The sequence below is a fragment of the Triticum aestivum genome, chromosome 6A (assembly GCF_018294505.1).
Source record: "Triticum aestivum cultivar Chinese Spring chromosome 6A, IWGSC CS RefSeq v2.1, whole genome shotgun sequence".
Classification (NCBI taxonomy): domain Eukaryota; kingdom Viridiplantae; phylum Streptophyta; class Magnoliopsida; order Poales; family Poaceae; genus Triticum; species Triticum aestivum.
The window spans coordinates 180337029-180363352 of record NC_057809.1 but is presented as its reverse complement, the minus strand read 5'-3'; the positions used below and the strand labels follow the sequence as shown (position 1 = coordinate 180363352).

The 26324-nt window shown below is 42.5% G+C and overlaps 1 protein-coding gene across 1 annotated transcript; it reads right to left on the bottom strand.

Annotated features, from left to right (window-relative positions):
- Nucleotides 1–573: 573 nt before the first annotated feature.
- Nucleotides 574–12133, bottom strand: LOC123127188 (autophagy-related protein 2). Its single transcript, XM_044546765.1, has 13 exons — nt 11749–12133; nt 9826–10874; nt 8915–9063; nt 7901–8154; nt 4706–7807; nt 4510–4619; nt 3606–3798; nt 3247–3360; nt 3063–3170; nt 2675–2807; nt 2364–2566; nt 1907–2103; nt 574–1110 (listed from the first exon to the last, which is right to left on the bottom strand). The coding sequence occupies exons 1-13, from the start codon at nt 11920–11922 to the stop codon at nt 1050–1052; spliced, it is 5847 nt and encodes a 1948-aa protein (XP_044402700.1). The 5' UTR covers nt 11923–12133; the 3' UTR covers nt 574–1049.
- Between the last annotated feature and the right edge of the window lie 14191 nt (nt 12134–26324).

The window sequence follows — 26324 nt, the reverse complement described above, 5'->3', positions numbered from 1 at the left end:
ACTCCATGGCTGACGACGAAGCCGCCAAGAAAAGGGCCTCGGCAGCCGCCACCGCGTTGGCCTGCCAACCGGAGAGTATAACCATGCTGGCCGTATATATGTTGTTCATAGATGTTTCGGTTCTAGTACGTGCTCACATGCTTAAGTATCGGTATGAGATGCATACTTTATTTGTCATGCTTATCATTTACTCGTGGATTAGATTTGTCAAAAATGTGCTAATATTTCCAACATGTTGTACTGTTGTGATTGAAGACGATTAGATAAGAAGTTTTTTTCAGAAAAAAGAAATAATACATGGCGCACCGAATGTGAAGGAACCTGTCAGCTCCGCATAACACAGGCTACTTTCACCGCGACAGATGCAGGTGGACGTGCCCGCAAGGACTTTTTTAATTAGCACGCGATTAAAGCAACAGCGATCATTTCATCTTCTGCAACGTGCGCACAGAAGTTCCCTGGACACACAAAACCTGCTAACATTTACAATTAAAAGGCAAGACAACTTTCCCTCAAAAAAAAGGCAAGAGAACTTATTATCAGTGCTTTAGCAAGACGAAAACCATAGTCCCAACAGAAACAGAAGAGATATTTACAGAAGTGTCAAAAACAGAAGAGACATATTTACATCCGCACAACTAAGGAAGAGCTACTACAAACGAAAGGCGGAAGAGTTTATCTCCTCTCTCAGGTAATTGCCTAAGCGAGGAGTTTACAAAACTTGCACCAGGGGTGGAAAAGACGCCATGAATTACAACTGTGGGGTGTGAATTACAACTGTGGGGTGTGAATTACAACTGTGGGGTGTGCTAATTGTACAGACTGTACAAGGCTTACGCCGTATATGATCAAATCTTTCCTACAAAATGTACACCTCTATAATCTCCATGAAGAACAATGAAAATGATGCTGGTTCTCAAGGGTATGATTCCTAGCTGTGCAGAATTCACTTGTCCTATACAAGTTTGCTCGTCATTCGGTGAGATTGCACAGGGGTGCTTGTTTGACCACTTCATGCAGGGAGAGACACGACGGAGTGTCAATGAAGTCTACAGTTGAGAAGGCCCCAGGTACTTGTACATAGATTCTTTCTTGCGTCTAGGATCAAGGCTGTTAATGTGGAAACAAATTCAGTGAACAAAAAGATGATATGCGTATGTTATTAACAATTTAAATGTGGTGACAGCATGGTTGAAATATATCAATCCTTCACAATTCATTGACCTCGGCTTCACTACTGTACTATCTCACAATACCCAGTTACCCTTTTATTAATTATACTGAATACAGCAAGACAATTACTTTGCAAGACCCTGCACAGACATAAAGCTAGAAGTTCCTTAGATAAATAAGCATTTCTCAAGATCCGAGTATCTTGTGATCTCCTCGTTATTATATAATCAAACTGTTCTTATTAAAACATAATTTGTCCAGAGGAATAATTAATATTGCAAAAGGTGAAATCAGAAGATAACTCATGTCACACTGGTCCTGTCTTGTTTTATTCATTGGTCTCTTAACTGTCATCTTTGTTACTTTCTGGACCGAACTAATGAACAGAAGATGCATGCATAAATGCAAGTTGGCTTCTAGAGTAACAGTTCTCGATATACTGCAGGGTTTATTTTGACAATAAATTGGTGTATATTTACAAATAATACAAATATTGAAGTGCCAAATAAGACACAAAATACAGATCCTTATGTGCTGTTTCAAATCTTAACTGGGTAATGATCGACATGCGATTAGAACTGGGTAACTGACCTATAACTTATAGTGATAATAGCAAAGGAATCAAGAGTGAGTTGATCCGAGACCAAACAAAATAGTCTGATGTGATGACATGTCACTAACCCTATATATGCACACAGCTTTAGCCGATATTTGAGAATGAGTGAAAACTCACCTGTTCCTTATACCAAGAAGTGCATAATGTACAGCACGGGCAGTTGCTGATACTGGAGCTACTACAGCAGCTGGAGCTCCACAAATTGCAGTAGTCAGTGCTGATCTGGCACCAGCCCCGCGATTATACACGTTAATAGGATTCCCAATCAAAGCAGAGGCAGTCCTTCCAAGTCCATCAGTAAAGCTTTCATAAGCCTGAACAAAGTTCCAGGTTAATATTAAAACACTTGGCACTACCTGTGTACTTTAGGATTCAGGCTAGTACAGTTCAGAGACTCAGGTGAAGCAATTTCAAGGTCTATTTTTAACTTATCTAGAGACTTTCATAGTGATGCAAAATTAAACTCCAAATCACAGAAAACTAGCAAAGCCCTGAATCCAACTTCATGAAGAAATTTTCATGCTATTCCAGAACAAGAGATATTTTTATCATGCAATTCAAAGGAATTTAATACCTGCTTTATTCCTTGTGTTGCATTTTCGGGTTGGTTTGCCCTTACGTTATCTTTGTTTCTTTTAGCTTCACACGCGGCTAAAGGTGGTGGAAGAGCTGTAAGGGCATGTTCTGCCTTCAGCAGCATATCATGAGCTCCCGCTGCCAAATGGACACCAAGCCCTACAGCTTCAATGGAAACACTTCTGATAAAGGCAACAGCACCTGCCAGACAGAATGCCAGAATCATCATTGATACATATAATCAAGTGTTTAAAACACACCACATATGAACTTCAACATATATTTAAGCAATGTATCTATGTAGCTTACCTCTTTGCATTCCCTTGACCAACTTCCGGTCTTTCTTGTAACTTTCGATGGGTAAAGATATCAATTTCTTAGTGCCTGAAACAACGGCACTGACTGATTTTAAAGGAGGAAGCCCTTTTAACAATTTATGGACCTACACAAACATAACACATTGTCAGTTCTACAAATGACATGTGTTTAGACGAGTGATAGAGAAAAAAAAGTTCTTTTGTTAACATATATTTTCTCCTTATTTTGCACACCTGTGTATAGTATACCTACATATGGAGCTGCACATATTGCAAACTCTATTTCTTTCATAATATTTTCCCATGTTAAGTTTGTATATGTTTGCATACGTAACAGAGAGCACGTCTAAATGTACAGATGAGCATGGGGAGATCATAACCTGATTTTTAGATATGTCCTCCAACCACTCTGCACCAACTGTTTCACAAATACTATTCCACCCATACAACCCCATTGCAGAAACATGTTTAAGCTTCAAATCGATTCCCTGCAGAAGAAACTTCATTAGGATTGCCTATCAACAGATTGATTGCTTCTAGAGTATTTTTTCAACAACAGTTTACCTTCAACGGAAGGATGTTGAGAAGTTCTGCATAATTTCCTTTGCCTAGTGCAACAGGATCAAACTGACGAGGGATATAGTTGATGTGCAGAACAATAGGCTTGACATCAAATTTCTGGCATCAGAGAAAGAAAAAAATCAGATCGCAGTGGTTCCTAGTAAACATAAAGAACCCTGCTGCCTACCAGTAAAAATATGTTCTGCTGCACGTGCAGATTATTTATTTATTTTTTGCAAGATTACACGTGCAGAATTTTTAGTCATGTTTAGTTAGTGCAAAAAAGTTCTCACGTAAACCATATCAAGTCTGGTGAATGACAAACACAAATCAAGAGGATCTTTTTTTAGTCTCCAAAGTACCTGAAAGAACGGAAGTAATGCCTCATCCAGAACTGTATTGCTTCCATAGATTGTGCTCTCTATATGAACAATATCATTTTTGCAAGGCAAATGAGAGCTGTTGTCACAAGAGTCATTCTGAAAGAAACACATGAGGAACTTAAGCTGCCCTTGATCAAGATGCAATTGAAGAGGCAAAATCTCAAGGCACAATCTGGAAAGGTTAGGTGCAAGAGAAGATGGTCAGTCATCATACTGGGTGCACATGTACGGTGTCGGAAGGAAGCGATGGGTAACAGCCAGCACTTCAATGATACTTGGGAATTATAATTCAGCATTTAAATACGGCACATACACAAAATTAGTGTTAACGCCTAAGGCCAACAGCAACAGTCTTGTCACCAACAACCATATAGGCATGAATTTCAAATTCAGATATGTCATCACAAATGTGTTTTGCGTCAAAAACTCAATATTGTTAAAGCAACCTAAAGCCTGCCATCGCTAACTTTGGACCTTATGGTGTAATTGAGATGTCCACATTACATACAAAATATTAGTTCATAAATTTCCATAACTACACGCATGAAGCAACCTCAATACTGGATTGTACAAAAAAAAAGACACCAGATTAGATCCATTTACTAAATAAAGTGTGTCTCTACTATTTAGCTGTGAGACTCGCCATCTTCCATTTTTAGCCAATTCTATTAGGACTTGTTCTAGTAATGATCCGCAGCCAGTACATAAGTTCTTTATAGGTCAGCAGATGTGGATGATATAGATGAGGTATCCTTACAGTACTGTGTATTCTTTAACCATTTGGATCTATTAAGTACAGAGCAAACTTTCAAAGTCTTCATGGTTAACATAAGCAAGAGAATTAATTCAGTGCATACGTAATGTAACACAATCCTGCATTTACCTGTAATCTTCCAAAGGAGTCTGTAGCTCGGGCTTTACAGACTCCAGTTCTAACGTGAATGCACTAGAACAAGATTCTCTTGGGTAATCTGAGTCGTAGCAGCCAAGAACCTTTTAGAAGGACCAGAAGAGTTAAAACCATTAGCCCAGTGATAAAAGCAGATGCTTTACGTAATTTTAGCCACAAAAAGACATACCATTTTCCATGGAGCATCCACCCTTTGATCACAAAGATTTATGTCCCGTGCAGAGATAGATAACTTAGAAACAGAAACACCCCCATCTGGATACATATCAAACTGTACACCAAGCCCCGAGATAAGAAATTCTAAGGAAGAGCTCATATTCCTTCCACTTGAGGATGAGAAGTTATTTACATCTTTCTGAGCTAATGACCAGTCATCTCCAGCATACATTCGCCAATTGACATTTACATCATGAATTATAACCTTTCCTTTCAAATAACAAGATTCCTCATAATTCAAGCTGCAAACAGTAGGCTTCCCTTCTTGGCGGGCCACATGCCCTCCTTGTGGGTTGTTCCTTTCCGGAACATGACTCTCAACTATTGTCAAGGGAATACTGTTATACCATCCACCATGTTCAAATTCCATGGTTTTATAAGCATCATCAACAGATATACATTGATGTCCTACATTACATAGAGTTGACGATGATGTCTGTAGAAGGTCAGGCATATAATAAGAGTCAATAATTTGTTCATGACAGGAGTCCTGTTTCAATGGTATTTCAGTAGTATTGACTTTTGGAGTAGCTAATGATGATCCAAACAAAATGTGTGAAACACTGGCGTCAGTTGCCCCAGGGGTGGGCGACTCAGACTCAACATCCATTCCATTGCTACTTGGTGAGTTGTGATAATTTCTGCTAGAAAAATTGTAGGCTTTGTAGTCCTGGTCTGTGTAAAAAGCATTCTCAATTATATCATCAAGTAGTCCATCTGATAAGCACTCTCCAGAATATGCCAAGTTGTCAATGCTGCTCTCTGACTTGTCTGATGCATCACTGGCCATATTATGGTTGTTTGCTTGCTGGACACTATTCCACCTAGATTGTAGATGAACTAAAGCATCACGCATGTCTGGAGCATATAGATTCTGGAGGTGGGAACACAAACAAATAAGACCATGTGTTGTATCACAACATGTACCAATATCAAATTGTGAATCTGATATTTCAAGCTTCCAAAAGGAAGTGTCAATTCTTAGAGCAGCTTCAATGAACGTGTCACGGGCAATCTTAGTGTAACCCATTTTATGAAGATAATCAACACCATAACCGCAAGTGGCATTTTTGGAACCAAATGATTCACAGATGAAAAGCCCGAGATCTCGCAGCTGGATATCAAAATCTGTAGCTGCAGAGTCTGGTGCAGATATACTGTGAAGTTTAAACGATGATGCAGCTAAAATGCATGAAAAAGACTTGCAATCAGGAGCTTCAGCGCTGAAGGTGGAAGTTTTTACATGAGATTCATAGCTCACAGCAACATCAACCAACTCAAGAAAAAAAGATGACCGGTCACCAGGACATGAATTATCCCCTGTTTTGCTGTTATTGGACTGTTCAGTTCCGCGTGAACCTGCATTAAACAGCAGGCACATTGCATTGATCCAATCCATGCGTCCACCAGGTGCCACAATTGTCCCAGAACGAAAACTGGCAGAAGTATAGTCCTCTTGTAGATTTGGGTTCCTGATGTGGGTCACGGAACAGCCAGAAGTTCCAAAAGATAGTGCATTGTTTCCTTCACCATCACCTCGCATATTAGCAGAGTCCTTACAGACAACTAGGAGAAAAACTTTGCTTTCGGCATAGGTTTTATCATTTGTATCAGTAACAGAACCCCAAAGCTCACCTTCACCATGATTCACCCAAAGAAAACTGGCATTATTGATTCCGCCTACATTAGAAAAAGAGCACAGGGAAATTTTTGAAATGGACAGCTTAAAACAATTCCAGGAACCTTCTAGTTCTGTCTGCAGCAAAGGACCAACTACCACAGTTTCATTTAATTCAGTACAAATATCCAAAAAGCTGCATTCAAAAGTGATAGCTGATTGGATGGCAACATCATTGATAGGCATAGATTTGTCCCTTCCACTTTCAGAGCTGCTCATTGCACCATTGGACAGCCCGCTGAGAATGCAATCTAGTAGCTGATTCAGTAATCCACAATCCTTCTTATTGAGATGAACTGAAACTGAAGAAAGTTTAATATGCAGAAAGCACTCAGTGCTCTGAAGGAGCTCCTGGCGTATACTATAACTCGACTTCTCAAGATCCTGTGAGGTTGTATAAGAGGAAACACCAGCAAAATTGCCCCTTTCTCGCTGAGTAATCTTTTGGTCATGCAGGTTTGGCAAACTCCAAGCTTTACTAACCATCTCAGGGTCAGTTACAGGGTATTTTCTCCAGATCATCTTAATACTAGAGTCGCTACAGTTGGAACTAGTGACTGAGATAATCTTCAGAGCAAAAAAAGTTTGCCTACTCAAAGAATGGCTTCTGTCATCCAATTCATAGCTCATCGGTCTAAGCAAATAGATGTCGAAGTTCCCAGCAGCCAAATGGAGTGAGGTAGATGGTATGCCGGAATGAGCATCATTAGGCATTTCCTTTCGGAATGGAGACGAAGCTTCCCCTGGGTCCAGAGAGGATGTGCGGTCAATGACAAGGAATGTATCCAGGATGGATGGGCGGCTTAAATCCCACGGGGACTCAGTAGGAAAGCAAATGATGACTCTTGAACGTGAGAGAGCCATCTGAACCTTTAGACTCCCACTTGGTGAAATATTAGTTTTGGTGGTCAACTTACTGTTTCCTGTATCACCACGCATATGGAGTTTATGCTTTCCGTGCACCGCATCAGACTCAATTTTACTGATAAAATTCAGTAGCATGTGTACTGTATGGAAATGCACCCACCAAACTAATGAAGCCAAACAGATTGACAGTGAAGTTGAGCTTACTGAGTTGCCACCTCGATCTGTGCTACTAACATCATAATGGAATGTGGAATCACCAAATGTTTTAAGCAATTCAACCTTAGCTAGTTTACTTGAATTGTTCGAAGAGTATCCAGATGACTCCACCCAGTAATCTTGAGCAGCAAACGGGAATGAAGGGAGAGCAGCTTGAACTTCATGGCAATAATCACTATTTAAGAAAGGAGCAATAACGGGTGTGTGATCTGAATCATGCTTTTCAGTGCTGTAGTATTCATCGAGCCTCATGTGGCCAATCGATGCTTTCAACCTCAAGTTTTTCGGATATGTCTGCAGACATGAAGAAAAATATTTAGTATCAAGCTTCATGACACTTCAAATGATGTATTAACTGAGAACAATGCTGTTGATGGCAGACCATACCTCAAGGTCAAGATGAATGTTATGACACTTGTATTCAAGATGATGCATACTTAAACTGGAAGCACTAGCAGGAGATATCATCGATCGCTCAAAATGAGCAGGAGAAAGACAGCTTGAAAACATTTCCAAACTTCTCATATCTTTGACGAGACTCAGAGAAATACTGGAACTGCCAGTATCCATTTCATCACTGAACAAAAGAATAATGCCTATCTGAGCAATGGAAGCCCGCAAGGTTTTCTCAATCAGTGTTTCTGTTAGGAAAAAAAAACTAAAATAAGTAATGCCATGATATACATATATAAAAGTTAAATGGACAAAAAGTAAAGCACTACAGCTACTTGGTTTAACACCAGAAATTGCAACATTAGCCACCGTGGAAAGAGAATTGAAGGAAGCTGTTTCTTATTCATGAATCACAAGTATGGATATCAGAAGGAGGTGATCTTAGAGTCGTCTAACAGGTCTGCTGTTGATCATAAGCCAGCATAAACTCGAGATCTGGGAGTAGTTGGGTTTTCGGCAAATTCCAATATTAAAGTTCGTTCAATTTGGTACTTGCTCAAATTTTGGTTTTCAGTTAGTAGGGCAGAGACGAAACTAACAAACCAGATGTCCCAGTTAATTAAAAAAAAGCACCACCATATTACTGAGGGGTCAGCAATATGTCCCATCATCATATCTATTCAGATGCTAGCAGGTATAATATTTCTTATTCTCACCAAAAACGCAAAGGCACAATTTTTTTTTCTTGGAAGTGTGGAACACAATTCAACTAAATATGGACAGTGTTCAATAAAATCAAGAGTAAAAGCAAATGGTAGCTGAAGGAGCAAAGTTAATACTAGTAGATAACTCAATCCGCAAGAAAATTATCACTAATTGATAACTAAGTAGAATAGAGAGCATAAATTGGTATCAATGTAAGTATTTCATGCTTCATGCGGGTAGAGTGGATAATATGTCTAACCAACAAAAAACTGAAAAGATGTACAACAAAGTACAAGCGGATACCTTTAGGGACTTGATCGGATCCAGAAGCTAATGCGGATGCAAAAGTAATTGCGTTGAATACCGAACACGTCCAGTCCCATATGCCACTATTTCCTAAATTAGTATGAGAGCTCCTCAGTTCCTCAAAGCATTCAAAGAACTGACTGATGCTGTCAAAGATGGAGAACAACAACAAGTTAGTAATAGAATTAGGCCAGTGTAAATATATTTTTCTCAAGTGACCTGCTTCCCTTAAGAAATGTAAAAGCAAACAAACTCAACAAGAGATAAATTCTTACAAGAACTTAAACAAAGACAAAAACATGGAAAACTTACAATAAATTCAAATAAGAAGATTGGTGCATTTGGCCATTAAATCCCAGGCTGCATACTAAAGATGCAGATAAACATTCTAACAATTCATGCCCCATGCTGCTCAGTAAGTTGGGATGTTCATAGGACAAGACATTTCAGAGACAATTGAAGAACTATCGCAAGAGGGCAAGAGCAACAAGCACACAAGGCAATGGCCACTCAAAGAAAAACAGTGAAAGAAGAAACTGGCCATAAACCCCCAATGCATGCACAACACAGTGAGAAACTAGGGACCAATAATTCGTAAAACCATCTGATTGAACAGTTTTTTTCTAATGTTTGAGACAAAGGAAGCAGCCCTTCTAATTCTATTATCAGAAACCAGCATGCAGTTCAGTTACAAAGTTTATGAAGAATGATAGAAATAAAAGCAATGTGACATAGAAACATCATGTTTTTATCTGTTCTGCAATGATATAAGAGGTATGTCAAAAATATGCTAGAGAAATGTTTATAAGAGATTAATAATGTGACCTGACGCAAATAAGAAGGTGACAGATACATGGGTAAAACGACTGTCAAAAACCTTTGAAGAAACATTAAACAAAGAAACAAACCTTTCATCACAATCTGAATCAAATTCACCTTGGTCACTATGGACACCAAGACCCGGAATCCAGTCTTGAATCACATGTGCCTTGTTGAGGAAACCATCCTGAAAATTGTCTTGCCTGCTTCGAGAAAATGCTCTCTGTGACAAACCGTCCCCGCTAGCTATCGCAGAGGCTGAACCTGATTTCGACGAGCTTGATGTGGATGCACATAAGGAAGCTCTGGAGGCGTTCATAGACATATCTGCAGTACTATGTACACAATTATGTTCATCTGCCGAGTTCCTACAAAGAGAATCATATACATCCATGAACCATTGGATACTGCTCATCTGTAACTGCAATTCTAATGAATCAACAGATATGTCTGCATCAATTTTTTGAAAGTTCAAGCATCCACTATTCCATGGGATGCTTAAGTTCAATGTTCCTGAGAATCCACCAATGGGACTTGTCAAGACCGCAGTAGTACTATGATTTGATGAAATGTCAGCTGTTCCTCTATCCAGATCGTTCTGAAGATTTGCATCAACATCATCCATCTTCAAAAACTCAATGACCGCCTCTTGGAATGTTACTAAGTTATTCAATTTGACTGGACTGTCTGTTGAAAGATTGGTTCCACACTGTATCTCTTTAGTTCGGAAAACTAGCGACCGATTAAATTGCAAGGCCCTTTTATCCAAAATGCTTTGAGGGTCAAATACTACATACGTATTTTTCAACTTGATATTAAATCTTGTAAGAAACTGCTTGATGGCGTTGGCTATTCTCTTCACACCATCGTCCACATCTCGAGATGCAGAAGTAGAGCAGGGATTACTATCAGGTTCATTCCTCTTGGTCTCAGCCGATCTCGCCTCTGTATCACTATTACCAGCAGAAACAGAGCACTCAGTATCTACAGGTGAGGCTTCACTAGCAACAGATGGTGCAAGTACAAACTCCAACCCTTCCACTACAATCTCAACCTTCCAACTCCTTAACTGTAAAGGTAATTTAACTAGCAGGGATTTTATAGATCCTTCTTTAACTGTGATAGGAGATCCTGATAGCTGAAATAGAAAATAAAGTTAGCCGCAAAATACGTAAGGAGAAGAGTGTAAACAGAAAATTAACAGACTATATAAAATCTAACAGACTATAAGTTGGCAGCATAACTTAGAATTCAACAAGTACGAGTGATCAAATGTAGCATATAGGCAGTGGTGTTATGCTTGTGAACTACAGCAGGTGGAAAATGCAAGTTTGTCACTGAGGCAAGAGCACACGCATAAGATAGAGTATGTCCAGTAGTAAGTGCCACAACAAGTCAGGTTTGAAGGACAAAATTAAACACAACGGAATGCAGCTCGGTCAGAGCAAATGCGACATATTTCAAGTTAGTGCGACTCCCAAAACTAACACTCTTTTTTAGACAAGTAGAGTGTCTTGAATTTCTTGTAACTCCGGTGGAGGCATTTCTTTTGCCCTTCTTCTTTAATACTCCCTCCGTAAACTAATATAAGAGCGTTTAGAATACTAAAGTAATGATCTAAACGCTCTTATATTAGTTTACAGAGGGAGTATATGATATGCACACTCGTGCATATTCGAGAAAAAAAAAGACAATGGATGGAAGATTTTATTACCCCCGGCCTCTGCATCATAGTATATGCAAATATTGCAGCCTAATTATTACAACGTTTATTACTAAGTCACCAAACATGGTAGACTTGTAGCCGATTCTTCAGTTCTTCACCCTAGCGCTGAAATCCCCAGAGCTTGGCCCGACATTCCAAAAAAAGCAAAAGCGAGACTAACCGATCGCACCAGCGCCCAATTGCAATCAGAAAAACATAAAACCGAATTCATCCACCAATCAAAGGAAGGGGCGTCTAATCGAACACGTGCGCGGCAAAGCCCTAACTAAACCCATGCGATGCGCACCTTTGCGTTGATGAAGTCGGCGTTGAGCGCGAGGTCGGAGAGTTGGAGCGTGCCGCGGGTGAGCTGGAGGTCCAACTGGTCAAGGTCGAGGTCGCCCAGGGTGAGGTCCCCGAGCCGCTTCAGCAGCCACCTGCACACCGGCTTCAGCAGCGTCCCCGCCGACAGCCCCCACATCGGCCTCGACCCTCGCCTCCCGGCTCTGCGGCGGCGGCGGACGAAGTAGCGGAGACTGCTAGCAGGTACTCGGCGTCGCGATGAGGTGGGACGGCAACGGGAACGGAAAGGCGGTGGTATAGAGAGATTTTAGAGCCGCGTTGGGTCGGGCTGGAGCACCCGGGCCGGGGTGTACTCGGGAGAGGAAGTTCGTTTCAGAAAGCACCCGGGGCGACGAAGGACTCTGCGCTGGACGGTGGAGAGGAAACCGTGGCCGTCATGGGTACAATGTACTGTGGATAGTTGGTTCAAATACGAACACAAACCACAGAGTACAGGTACTAAAAAAGTACAGTATCTCTTAACGATTTTCCCTATACAAATCAAAAGTCAAATTTTTTAACAAGTAAATTGCAAAAAACTACCACAGCAGCCACGTCAAATCAGAAAACCATCGTTTAGCCAACAATTTACAAAACATGCTAACAGAGGCCACCGGCATATGCCGTGCACCTGCACCATCCTCTACATTCACATGTGTGCTCTGAGCCGCCATGCGTGACCGAGCCATTGAAGTTGACCCCGTCGAGCCGCACGATCTTCAGCGGTCCTCTGCATGCACCGTTAGAGTCGTCCTGAAGTCGCTGGAGTTGACCCCATCGAGCCGCACGATCTTCAGCGGTCCTCCACGCGAGCCCGTGCTCCGGTGACTGATCCCGTGTGTTGTCCTTGCCTTGCTCTACTGATGCCATGGCCGCGAGTTTTGCATGTCCTAACTACCTTGCACCGCCTCCACCTCGCATTGGATCGTTGCCTCGTCGCTCGCGAGTAGGGCATCGCGGCGGCCAGTGACTCGTCATGTGCATGGGAGGCGTTTGGAGGGAGCCAATGGCGTGCAACAACCATGCCACATGGATATTTCTTTATCTTTTTTTTCTTCATGTGACAACCATGTGGCGTCCAAAGTTTGTCACGGACTCTCAGCTGGCCATCCCATGCCACATGGCCCTGCTGGATGGGCCACACTGTTAGTTTTCATGTCAAAACATGATCAGTCGTCGTTCTAGTGCTTTAGGCAAACAGATTGCTCAAAACAATGTTTTTTGCAAACAGATAGCAAAACTATGGTTTTTATGCATTGTGCGCAATTCTGATGATTTTTGACAAATTACTTGATTTTCTAGCATGGCAAACCAAATGTTTTTATTGAAAATTTAGTTGTTGCAGGATGACAATTTCTTTTAACAAACATGGCAAAATCACAATCATGTTCAACTTTCTATATGGATTTGACATGCTTACTAAAAAAACTGTCAACCTCACGAAAACTGAATTTTTCAAAAGACGTTTGATTTGCTATGATTGAAAATTTGACGTCAATTTTTTTAACATTACCATCTTTTAATTAAAAAGCACTCAATACAAAATAAACGTACATTGCACTTTATTTTAAAATGAATTTGATGTAAGCATAGACACAGTTGTATCATAACACATACTCACGCAATGGTTATTGAAAACCGGAGTCGTAGAGGGGAATAGAAGTCACAGAAGACTCGAGTCATGTGATCAGGTCTATCCCTGGTCTACGGGGCATGATCTTTAACTAAACGAGAAATCTAACGACCAGTCGACTAGTCGTTTGCAACAGGCACGAACGACTAGATCGCTCCCGATTCTTCTTTTTTCTTCTGCAAAACTGCCATCGTGGGCGAGAAAAAAATTGCTGCGCTCTGGAATCGAACTGAGGTCTCCAAGAGAAGACCTACAGCAGCCTACCACCACACAGCTACGCATATTTTTGTTAGGCGAACGATAGTCGTCATACTTGACCCTACAGAGCCACGTCAGCATAATTAAGACACCATTATTTTGCTTGTTCCTGTGCGTTGATTCACGAAATTAATTTCAAGCCATTCGCTTCTTCCATTTGATTGTCCGTGCAGCCATCCCATTTAATGCCAACAATTTTTTTCAACGTCATCTTTTGATTCACGCATCAAGTGCCAATATTAGTACTTTTTTTCTCCGTGCATTTCTAGTGCCACAATTTCCTTTTCTTTTCTCTGTTGCATGCACGCACGATCCGCTCCAGATCCAATTTTCTTGCTCTCCTCCCGATCCATTTTTGTCCCTCTTCAGATCTTTTTTCGTTCGAGATTTTTTCACGCAAAAATTGGTGTGAACAAGAGAGGATTCGGTCCTTGCACCACTAGTGAGCCAACTCAACTAGCCTACCACCTGACCTACGATCCCTTTCTTGAACAAAAAAAGTAAATGGACTATTTAACATGTCTCCTCTACTACGTATGCATAAAAACGCGTTAATTTAGTGTTTGATTTTTTCCGCGCTTAGGTACCCCGTTCCTGCTAACTTTACCGACCGGGGGGGGGGGGGTTGATGAAATATCCTCCGTTAATTTTCGTGTGAATAACATGGTAACTCAGATTTCATAGACCTGATAACTTATGTACCCCGGTCCTAAAAACTTTGTCGGCGAGGGTGGGGGTGGGGGAGTTGTTGAAACATACCACGATAACTTCTGTGCAAATAACATCATAACTCAAACATGGCGGACCTGATAACTTATGTACCCCGGTCCTGATAGCTTGGTCGGCGAGGGTGGGGGTGGGGCAAGTCGCCGAAACATGCCATGGTCACTTCTGTGCAAATAACATGATAACTCAAACATGGCAGACCTGATAACTTATATACCCCGGTCCTGATAGCTTGGTCGGCGAGGGTGGGGGTGGGGCAAGTCGCTGAAACATGCCATGGTCACTTCTGTGCAAATAACATGACAACTCAAACATAGCGGACCTGATAACTTATATACCCCGGTCCTGATAGCTTGGTCGGCGAGGGTGGGGGTGGGGCAAGTCGCTGAAACATGCCATGGTCACTTCTGTGCAAATAACATGATAACTCAAACATGGCGGACCTGATAACTTATGTACCCCGGTCCTGATAGCTTGGTCGGCGAGGGTGGGGGTGGGGCAAGTCGCTGAAACATGCCACGGTCACTTCTATGCAAATAACATGATAACTCAAACATGGCGAACCTGATAACTTATGTACCCCGGTCCTGATAGCTTAGTCGGCGAGGGTGGGGGTGGGGCAAGTCGCTGAAACATGCCATGGTCACTTCTGTGCAAATAACATGATAACTCAAACACGGTGGACCTGATAACTTATGTACCCCGGTCCTGATAGCTTGGTCGGCGAGGGTGGGGGTGGGGCAAGTCGCTGAAACATGCCATGGTCACTTCTGTGCAAATAACATGGTAACTCAAAACATGGCGGACCTGATAACTTATGTACCCGGTCCTCATAGCTTGGTAGGCTAGGGTGGGGGTGGGCAAGTCGCTGAAACATGCCATGGTCACTTCTGTGCAAATTACATGATAACTCAAAACATGGCGGACCTGATAACTTATGTACCCCGGTCCTCATAGCTTGGTCGGCGAGGATGGGGGTGGGGCAAGTCGCTGAAACATGCCACGATAACTTATGTGCAAATTACATGATAACTCATACATGGTAAACCTGATAACTTTGTAGGAGGGGTCGGGGTGGGGGTGTCGTTGAAACGTATGACGGTAACTTCTATGCAAATAACATAATAACTCACACATCGTAAACATGATAAATTATGTATCAGTCCTGGTAACTTTGTCGGAGGGGTCGGAGTGAGGGAGTCATTGAAACATACCACGATAACTTCTATGCAAATAATATGATAACTCACACATCATAGACATTAAATTATGTACCCAGTCCTGGTAACTTTGTCGGTGGGGTTGGGGTTGGGGGGGGAGTCATTGAAACATACCACGGTAATTTCTATGCAAATAACATGATAAGTCACACATCGTAGAAATGATAAATTATGTACCCAATCCTGATAACTTTATCGGTGGGGGTAGGGTGGGAGGAGTTGTTGAATCATACCACGATAACTCTTATGCAAATAACATGATAACTCACACATCGCAGACTTGATAATTTATATACCCGACCTTGATAAATGTGGCGATTGTGGCGAGGGGTGGGGGGGCAACCCCGGTAATTTATATGTAAATAGCTTATTAATAGACACATACTAAGCTGATAACTCACATATAAACGCCAATATAATTTTTGATTTTTTTGTTGAAAAATATACAACCGGTAATTTCTATGTAAAAAGCATGATAATATATACATCACAGATTTGATAACTAATATTTTACGTTTTAAACACCATGGTATCTTTCATCCAAAGGGAAAAAAGTTTTTTAAACATTTTCATTGGTAATTTATACTTCCTCATGCCTTAACCTTCTCGTACTGTAGTTATCAGCCTTATCATGGTATAGTTATCATGTTGCTCATATCATAGTTATCACGCTGGTCATGCCAAAGTTACCAAGACAAACTTTATTTTTTCTGATATGGCAGAAATAAGAAAGGTTCAAATAATATTATTTATCTACAATAGACAACAACAAGAGGTGGCTTAGTTGGTTATTAGGCTCAATATGTATTGCATATACATAGGTTCGAATCCTCTTTCAAAGATTGGTAGAAAGCAAGTATGGGAAGATAGCGTAGAACTAGTCGTGCGGATCTGTCGCTAACGACCAGTCGATTGGTCGTTAGCACAGTCCTTCACTAAAATACATCGAAGTTGTAACCCAAATAATGACATACACTAAATATTATTAACGTTTTGGGATTGGTAAAGTCGTTATAGAAATCTTGTTATTGACGAAAACATTGTTTATCACTGAAAGAATAATCTACCTTGACGAGACTAGTATCGACGTCAAACGGGAGTTCAATACGTTTTGTGTTAAGAGCAACTCTAGCAGACCCCGCATCCCGCCCTGGCCCGTAAAAATAATCGTCAAAATGTGGGCCGGGCGGAAAAACATGTCTGATCAGACCCCGCATCCCGCCCCGGCCCGCAAAAAAATTTGAGGGGCGCGGCAAAATCTCGGCCCCAACCTGCGTATTCACGGGTTTTCCCCTCGCTGTTGCGGTGCCCTGCATTACAGAGAAGCAGTTGGCGGGAGGGACATTTCAGCCCGCGCCTTCTCCCCACCTTCTTCCGCCGCCGACCGCCCTTGCTTCCGCCCGTCCGCTGCCGGCGATTCCGGCCAAATCTGCGGGCGGAATCGCGCCGCAGGGCCGTCCCCCACCCTCCCGCGCCGATACGCTACACCAACCCGCCCGGATCCGGCGAGAAGAGCCGCCCCTCGTCGTTGTCGCCACCGGGATCGACCACCGTCGAGCCCGCCCCTCGTCGCCGTCCGGAATCACTCGCCGCATCCGCCCCCCCCGGTTAGTGTTTGTTTTGTGATTTTTTTGCGAGCGGTATAGTTGATTGACGCGCTGGCGCCGGTATGCATGTAGATGGAATTGACCCCGTGCGAGAAGTTCTTGCTCTCCTATTCATCTGATTCGGATGACTCGGATGTTGAGACCATGCTTGCAACCTTTCGGTAGCAGACATTGGTGATGGCACTTGCCGTGAAGGAGCACGAAGACGAGAACCGAAAGAGGAGGCGAGGACCGACCGTCGGGCGTCTTTGCATTCCTCAGAATCGCCATCTTGGGAACGAGATGTTGATGCAACACTACTTCATGGAGAATCCTACATATCCACCGCACCTCTTCCGGAGAAGGTACCGAATGCGCCGATCCCTCTTTGTGAAATTTGTTCAAGCTTGCGAGCCAAATTACCGGTATTTTACTCAAAGAAGAAATGTTGGGGGCTTAAAGGGATTTAGTGCATATCAAAAAATCTCCGCAGCTATGCGGGTGATTGCATATGGCGTTCCGGCTGACTACGTCGATGAGTACCTTCGCATTGGTGAAGAAAATACAATTGAGTCAGTGCGTAGATTTGCACAAGTGATCATCCGTGTCTTTGGTCCTGAGTATCTTCGGCACCCACCGAGGATGACACAAAGAAATTGATGGCATCTAATGAGAGGAGAGGCTGGCCTAGCATGCTAGGTAGCATTGATTGTATGCATTGGACTTGGAAAAATTGCCCAAAGGCATGTCAAGGAATGTATTGTGGCAAGTCTCGTGATGCAACAATTGTGCTAGAGACCGTAGCATCCGAGGATTTATGGATTTGGCATTGCTTCTTAGGTATACCGGGCACTCTCAATGATATCAATGTGTTGCAACAGTCTCATTTGTTGGCAAGGCTTGCTAGTGGTGATGGTCCTGCTTGCAACTACACTATCAATGGGCATGAATACACAAAAGGGTACTATTTTGCAGATGGTATATACCCTCCTTGGTGCACATTTGTCAAGAGCATCAAAGATCCCAAAACTAAAAAACTGTGTGAATTTGCAAGGGTGCAAGAGGCAGCCCGAAAAGACATTGAAAGAGCATTCGGTGTTTTGCAATCTAGGTTTGCCATTGTCCGTGGTCCTGCTCGTTTTTGGTATAAGAGAACCTTGAAAAATATCATGACATGCTGTGTTATCCTTCTAAAAGTGCAACCATCCCCGGGTGGTTTTGGTAATTCCTAACAACATATAGCTCATTGAGCTAATGCTACTTGAAGATAAATATTTTAGAAAAAGCTCAATGATTGGCATGGCATGGATTAGAAAGTGGATCCCTCAAAATGCTAAGGACAAAGGATTGGCTCAATCTCAAAGCTCAGGACTCTACATTTTTTATTTTAAGTGATCCAAGATCACATTGAGTCCATAGGAAAAGCCAATACTATCAAGAGGGGATGAGGTGTTGCTTAATGAGTTTCTTGCTCAAAGTGCTTAGTGATATACTCCAAAAACCCTCAACTACTTTCTCACATCCATATATGTCCCAAACCAAAAGTCAAAATCGGCCCCACCGAAACTGTCTATCCGGAGCCACCGAGTTCAGTTGACATAGCCACTGCCAGAAACCCTAGTCTTTTCGGTCTTACCGATAGGGATCTCGGTCTCACCGAGATGGGATTGCAAACTCTCTGTTTCCCTTCATAACATTTCGGTCAAGCCGAGATGAGCGATCGGTCCCACCGAGATTGCAATGCAAACTCTCTGTTTCCCTTTTGTAACATTTCGGTTCTACCGAGAGAGCGAATCGGTCCCATCGAGTTTTCCTGGCCAACTCTCTGGTTAGTCTATTACCAAAATCGGTCTCACCGAGTTTGTGTAATCAGTCTCACCGAGATTACGTTATGCCCTAACCCTAATGATATCGGTCCCACCAAGTTGACATGTCGGTCCCACCGAAAACCCTAACGGTCACATTATGAACTAAATCGGTCTGACCGAGTTGTATGATTCGGTCCCACCGAGTTTGGTGATTTGTGTGTAACAGTTAGATTTTGTGTGGAGGCTATATATACCCCTCCACCCACTATTCATTCGTCGAGAGAGCCATCAGAACATGCCTACACTTCCAACATACATTTTCTGAGAGAGAACCACCTACACTTGTGTTGAGGTCAAGATACTTCATTCCAACCACATAAATCTTGATCTATAGCCTTTTGCTTTCCACTCAAATCATCTTTCCGCCAAATCCTATCCTATGAGAGAGAGTTGAGTGTTGGAGAGACTATCATTTGAAGCACAAGAGCAAGGAGTTCGTCATTAACACACCATTTGTTACCTCTTGAAGAGTGGTGTCTCCTAGATTGGTTAGGTGTCACTTGGGAGCCTCCGTCAAGATTGTGGAGTTGAACCAAGGAGTTTGTACGGGCAAGGAGATCGCCTACTTCGTGAAGATCTACCCTAGTGAGGCAAGTCCTTCGTGGGCGATGGCCATGGTGGGATAGATAAGGTTGCTTCTTCGTGGACCCTTCATGGGTGGAGCCCTCCGTGGACTCACGCAACCATTACCCTTCATGGGTTGAAGTCTCCATCAATGTGGATGTACGATAGCACCACCAATCAGAACCACGCCAAAAATCTCTGTGTCTACATTGCGTTTGCTCCCTCCAAACTCCTCCCTTTACCTTCATATGCAATTGTTTTACATTTCGCTGCTATACTCTTAGAATTGCATGTGTAGGTTGTTTTCTTGACTTGTGCTAAGTTGCTAAAATCTGCCAAGAATTAAAATTGGGAAAAGGCTAGATTTTTATTTGGTCAAGTAGTCTAATCACCCCCCTCTAGACTTACTTTCGATCCTACAAGTGGTATCAGAGCTTTGGTCTCCATTTGCTTTGATTTCCATAGTTTTTGGTGGTCATAAGCTTGGTTTCACAACCTAGGAGAGTATGGCGTCTAGCGAGGGAAATTACCACCGTAGAGGTCCTTACTTTGATGGTACTAATTTTGCTAGTTGGAAGCATAAGATGAAAATACATATTCTTGGACATAACCCCGTCGTTTGGGCTATTGTGTGTATTGGCTTGCAAGATGAATTCTTTGATGGGAGAGAACCAAACTGTGAAGCTACCGCGGAAGATTTAAAGATGCTGCAATACAATGCTCAAGCTTGTGATATTCTCTTCAACGGATTGTGCCCCGAAGAATTCAACAAAATCAGTCGTCTTGAGAATTCAAAGGAAATCTGGGATACTTTGATTGACATGCACGAAGGTACCGACTCCGTCAAGGAATCCAAATTGGATGTGCTTCAAAGTCAACTTGACGAGTTCAAAATGAAGGATGGTGAAGGTGTCGCTGAAATGTACTCTAGGCTTTCTCTCATTACAAATGAGATTGCCGGCTTAGGAAGTGAAGAGATGACCGATAGATTCATCATCAAGATGATCCTAAGAGCCTTGGATGGAAAATATGATACCGTGTGCACATTGATCCAAATGATGCCTAACTACAAAGATCTCAAGCCAACGGAAGTCATTGGAAGAATTGTCACTCATGAGATGTCACTCAAGGATAAGGAAGAGCTCCACAACAAGTCAAGTGGTGCCTATAAAGCCTCATGTGATGCCCGCACATCATCAAATGAGAAGCAAACCTTCAATGAAGAATTGAGCCTAATGGTGAAGAACTTCAACAAGTTCTACAAGAATAGAAGCAAGGAAAGAAGTTCTAAGTCAAGGTCCTACAATGACAAAAGATCTTCTAGTCGTGAGCGTAACTGCTACAATTGTGGAATACCCGGACACTATTCAAATGAGTGTACGGCTCCTTACAAAAGAAGAGAAGATTATCCCAAAAGAAGAAGTAGGAGAGAAGAATCACCGCCAAGAGAGAGGAGTAGAGATGATCGTTATGAACGAAGATCCTCTTGGAGAAGCAAGGATTCAGAGAGGAAGGACAAATCATCAAAGAGCTACACAAAAAGAAGACATCAAGCTCATGTTGGTAAATGGGTATCTAGCTCCGACTCCGACAGTCACTCCGAAAGAAGTTATCACTCCGACTCCGAATATACTCAAGATGAAGGTGTTGCCGGTCTAGCACTTGTGTCAACCAACTCCTACGATATATTTGAGTCACCAAATGAAGTAAGTGGAAGATTCTTCATGGCTAAAGGCCCAAAGGTATCACACCCCGAGTATGTTGATTTCAATAGTGATGAAGATGACTTGCTAGGTGATGATGATTTACTTGTTGACAATTCTATTGATGAAAACTATGATGAAATTGCTATTAATCATGATAATCAAGACAAAATGAATGACGATGATAATAAGGAGATTAACGTCTAACTAAAGAGCTAAACACTCTTAAGTTAGCTTATGAAACTACCTTGGAAAATCATCGAGATCTTTTAAGGACTCATGAGAAGCTACGCTTTGAAAAGCTCAACCTTGAGCAAGAGCATGAGTTCTTAAAAGCAATCAATGATGATCTTCGCAAGAAAAGTTCTTCTTACATTGCCAAGCGTTTACTTTTGTCTACTTACATGCCACAAGTTAAATCTAGCAACAAGAGTAAGATAGATTCTTCTTCTAGTAGTAACAATAATCATGCTAAACTCAATGATGTTGCTTCTAGTAGTTTTCTTGATTCCACTAATGATTCTCTTAGCCAAGTTACACTTGAGCAAGAAAATAGCTTATTGAAGGGAATTATATAGAAAGGTGTTTACAAGAGCCTTGCAGGAAGTAAGCACTTTGAGGAAATTGTACGCAAGCAAGGAAGACACCGGAAGAATCAAGGTGTTGGTTTTGAACGAAAGTTCAATGCCAATGGAGTTGAGTGGGAAGAAGATCAATACCCCAAGACGAAGTTTGTTCCTCAACAGGAGAAGTATGATCCTACTTCTTTCCAAGGAACACAAGCTCAAGATGATCTTCCACCACAAGACCACAAGCTAAAAGGCAAGGACAAGCTTCAAGAGGAGATTGATGCATTTGAAGAAGCTCCCAAAGCCTTGGTCAAGTGGGTTGCCAAGACTACATCAAGTTCTACTTCATCAAGTATGACTACAACTCCAAGGATTCTCATCAAGATGGTGTGGATCCCGAAGAAGAAGAACTAGAGAGTTCTTGAGGGTGACTCCGCCAACATACTTCACTCATATCATTTTGGCAAGGACAAGTGCAAACAACTTCCATATCTTGCACTAGTTCAAGGAGTCACAAACCCTCTTGTTGGTAAAACAAGGGACAAGGTAACCTAATGCTTTCATGGACATCATCCTATGTGAACATTACTCTATGTTTATGGATATCCTTGTTTGTTCCTTGTGGGACTAACCCGTGTAGGTATTGAAAGTGCAACTCACTCCATAGGATCTACATCAACATTGAGCATCTACATCTTGAACACCTACATGAAGTCATCATTAACAAAATCCAAAGTTAGTTCATCCCTCTCAGGGGGGATATCACATCTAGGGGGAGCTTTACTCCTATCAATTGAGCTAAAGCAACTCTAATGGTGTGAACACAACAATGCTTTATGTAAAAGTGGCAACCCCACTTGCGCTTAACGATGAGTATGACCTACGATCAAATGTTCTCATTTGACTCCTAAGTCAATATACTCATATATAGATGACCTAGTCATCGCTAAATTGCTTGATAGATGCTAGAGTGTTTGTGCATGCTTTTTCACATATTTCATTTGACATCTTATTGTGTGAGCATGTTGGATGCATATTTTACTCATTCAAGGACATCCATTTGTTGCTTTGATTGTTTGGCTTTTTCTCTTCTGCCAAATGGATGGACAAGAATGCCTAAGAACTCCCTCTAGCTATCTATGCTTTCCTCGTCTCAAACTCTATTCATGCTACATCACAAAGTTTGATCAAGTCAGATTCGAACCACTCTGTGTGAGGAGCACTCGGAGTCCCCGATTGTCATAGACTTAAACTTTCAAAACCTCTTTGTGCATTTCGGTATGACCGAGTCATCCATTTTGGTCACACCGAGACCACTAAGTTGATCTAGGTTTTCAATCTCGGTGCAACCGATTAGAACATTTTGGTCACACCGAGTTGCAGTAACCGCTTGCAGTTCTGCATCTCGGTGCCACCGAGTCATTCCACTCGGTCACACCGACAAGGTCAGGTTATATATACTGACGGGTCAAATTTTGGAATTTTTTCCGAAACCCCTCACCCGCGCGTAACCTGCTCTGCGTCTTCGGGTCTATGGATCGTCCTCTCGCCGCCGGTGACCTCCCACCGCTGGTCTCCACCGCCGTCAACGACAATCTGCTCCGCCGTTGCCGCCGTAGAGAACACTCGCCGCTCTAGAGTAAGTGTTCGACCCCTTGTGCTGTCTTCTTCACTCCGATTCCTAGCACAAGGACAATGCCATGTTTCTTGCCACGATTGAGACTAATTCATCTAGCTAAAACTCCCTTAGGTCTAGATCGATTCAAAAATTTTAGGGTTAGCTCTCCGCAAAACTCATCTCGGACCGACCGAACTGTAGAAATCGGTCTCACCAATTCGGCCTTGGCCATTGCACATGCCCTTTTCGGTCTGACTGAAACGTGCAAATCGGTGTGACCGAGTTCAAGATTCTATGAAACCCTAGCAATCTCAGTGCCATCGAACAGTGACTCATACCTACCGAGTCCACTAGTTTAGGTTTCAAGTGTTGCTTCGGTATCACCGAGTTGTCAATTCGGTAGCTCCGAGATCACTTCTGTAGAGAACTAAAACTAAGCTTTTTGACTCAATTATTTTGCAAAACCTCAGTACTTTGTGATGCTCATCTACTCTACCTCATCTACAACCTATTCACAGGGTCTGCTGACACCTGCAAGATGTCTGATCAAAGTGACAGCCAGAACAAGTCTGAAGAACAGGTCTAGATGAGTGAGGGCACTAGTCCCTCCAGCTCTTCTAATGATGGAAGCAGGAGCACTCCAAGCAACTTACCTAAGGCAGCGACCAGATCCAGGAAAAACAAAACCTCAAAATCTGAGGATGAGGATTATGTGGCCATTGAGGATGAGGCCACTTCAAGGAAAAATGTGCTGAAAAAGGAGTATGGCCCAGCTGCTACAGTTAAGCCAGGGATGCATAAGAAGGCACCAACAAGGAGAGTTCCTATGTCTAAGGCCAGAGCATCCACTGCTAAAACCTCCAAACCAACTAAAGAGGCAGTTGGAGAAGGGAAGAAAAGGAAGGAAAGGGTCAAGAAGACCACTGCCAGAGTGCTTGGCAGATCATCCATAATGAGAGGTTCAGATGAAGAGGAAGAGGATGCTGCACCAGCTCCTAAAGCTCAGAAGCTTATGAGAGATGCAATCAAGTCAGGGGCTGTTCCATCTAAGTCCAAACCTGCTCCCAAAGCTACTGCTCAGAAACCTCCAAAACCCAAGAGGAACACCAGGACTATACCAGCTGAGGAAAAGAACAAGGCCCCAGTGCATGAAGCTGCTGAAGAAGAGGATGATGAATCCCATGTTTTGCGGAAGTTGAAGCCCAAAATTCCTGACCATAATGATGCTCATCCAGTTGCTGAGGACATGCACATCAGGAAAGATGCAGGATTGAGGTTATGGAGACAGTCTGACCCATATGCTGTCAGGAGGAGAACTACTGTGGATTATAGGTTTCACACAAAGGAACAACAAGATTTCTATGAAACCATTCTGCTTGACAAGAAGCTCATAGTGTGTGATATGAAATGGATGGACTGGGAGTTCATCCGGGAAAATGAAGATCACTTCCCTGGAGTGTATGACAGCTTTAAGGCATGTGGAGTTGATAAATTCGTTGGACAAAAGCTCACCAAGTGGAATGATGAGTTGATCATGCAGTTCTACTCCACTGCCCACTTCTATCCAGATGGGAGGATAGTTTGGATGTCTGAGGGTACCAGGTACCAGTCCATAGTTGATGAATGGTCTAAGTTGATCAATGCCCCTGCAGAGCATGAAGATGACTTGGATGTATATGCCAAGAAGAAGAAAGACCACAACTCCATGGCAAACATGTACAAGGAGATCCCCGAAAAGACTTTGGAAACTCACAAGCTTGGATCTGTGCATTTCTTGTTGTCTGGTCTGCCTATGATCAACTGGATCTTGAGGCACACTCTGCTACCCAAGTCAGGAGATCACAAGATGACCAGAGGGCATTCTATCAATCTGCTCCAACTATTTGATGTCCCTTAGAAGTTCAAGGTTATGAGCTTAATGGTAGAAACAATCAAGAGGACTGCTGCTGACCAGAAGAGAAGTTGTGGGTATGCTCCACACATTCAGGAGCTCATCAACTCTAAGATGGGCACATGAACTTATTTGCTAGACAAGGAGCATCTACCCATATATCCTGATTTTGAAGACAATACCATTGTGATGACTGAGGAAGATCCATCATCTGTGCAAGCACATGATAAGAGAGAGAAGGCAAGGGCAGAGAAAGCTGCAAGGATGCCAACTGCTGAAGAGGCATCTCAAGTATTCCTGAAGAGCAAGCAAAATCAGCTTGGATATCTGATTCAAGCTACACTGAGGATTGAGAAGGGCTTGGCCACCCTGACTCAGAATCAGGAGAGCCTGGAGAGGATTGTGGAAACAAAATTCTATGATCTTGATCTGAAGGTGACTGAGATTCAGACTGCAGTTGAGCAACTTCAGGAGGAAGCAGAGGAGAGGAGAGGAAAAGCAAACACTAATGCTTTCAAGCGTGTGCCATGAGGTCCAAGGTCTGCTCCAGTGCCAGTCTCAGATGCTAGAGCTTCAGTGTCAACACCAGCAGCTACAGCTCCAGTGCCACCTCCAGCACCCACTCCAGCAGCTCCAACTACTTCATCGGAAGCCTTCGTCCTTGGAGTTCTATCCACACCTCCTCCCAAAGACCAAGCCTGAGAGACGTATAGCACTATGCATTTTCAAACTTTTTGGTAACTTGTTGCCAAAGGGGGAGAAAAATGTATAGATCATAGGCTTCGAGAGAGATTGTCTTTTTTTCTATCTCTCTTGCTATTTTGGTTGAATTACTTTTATTGTGTGAAAGTGCGTTATATCGACTAGAGGGGGGGGGGTGAATAGGCGATTTTTATGAAATTCTT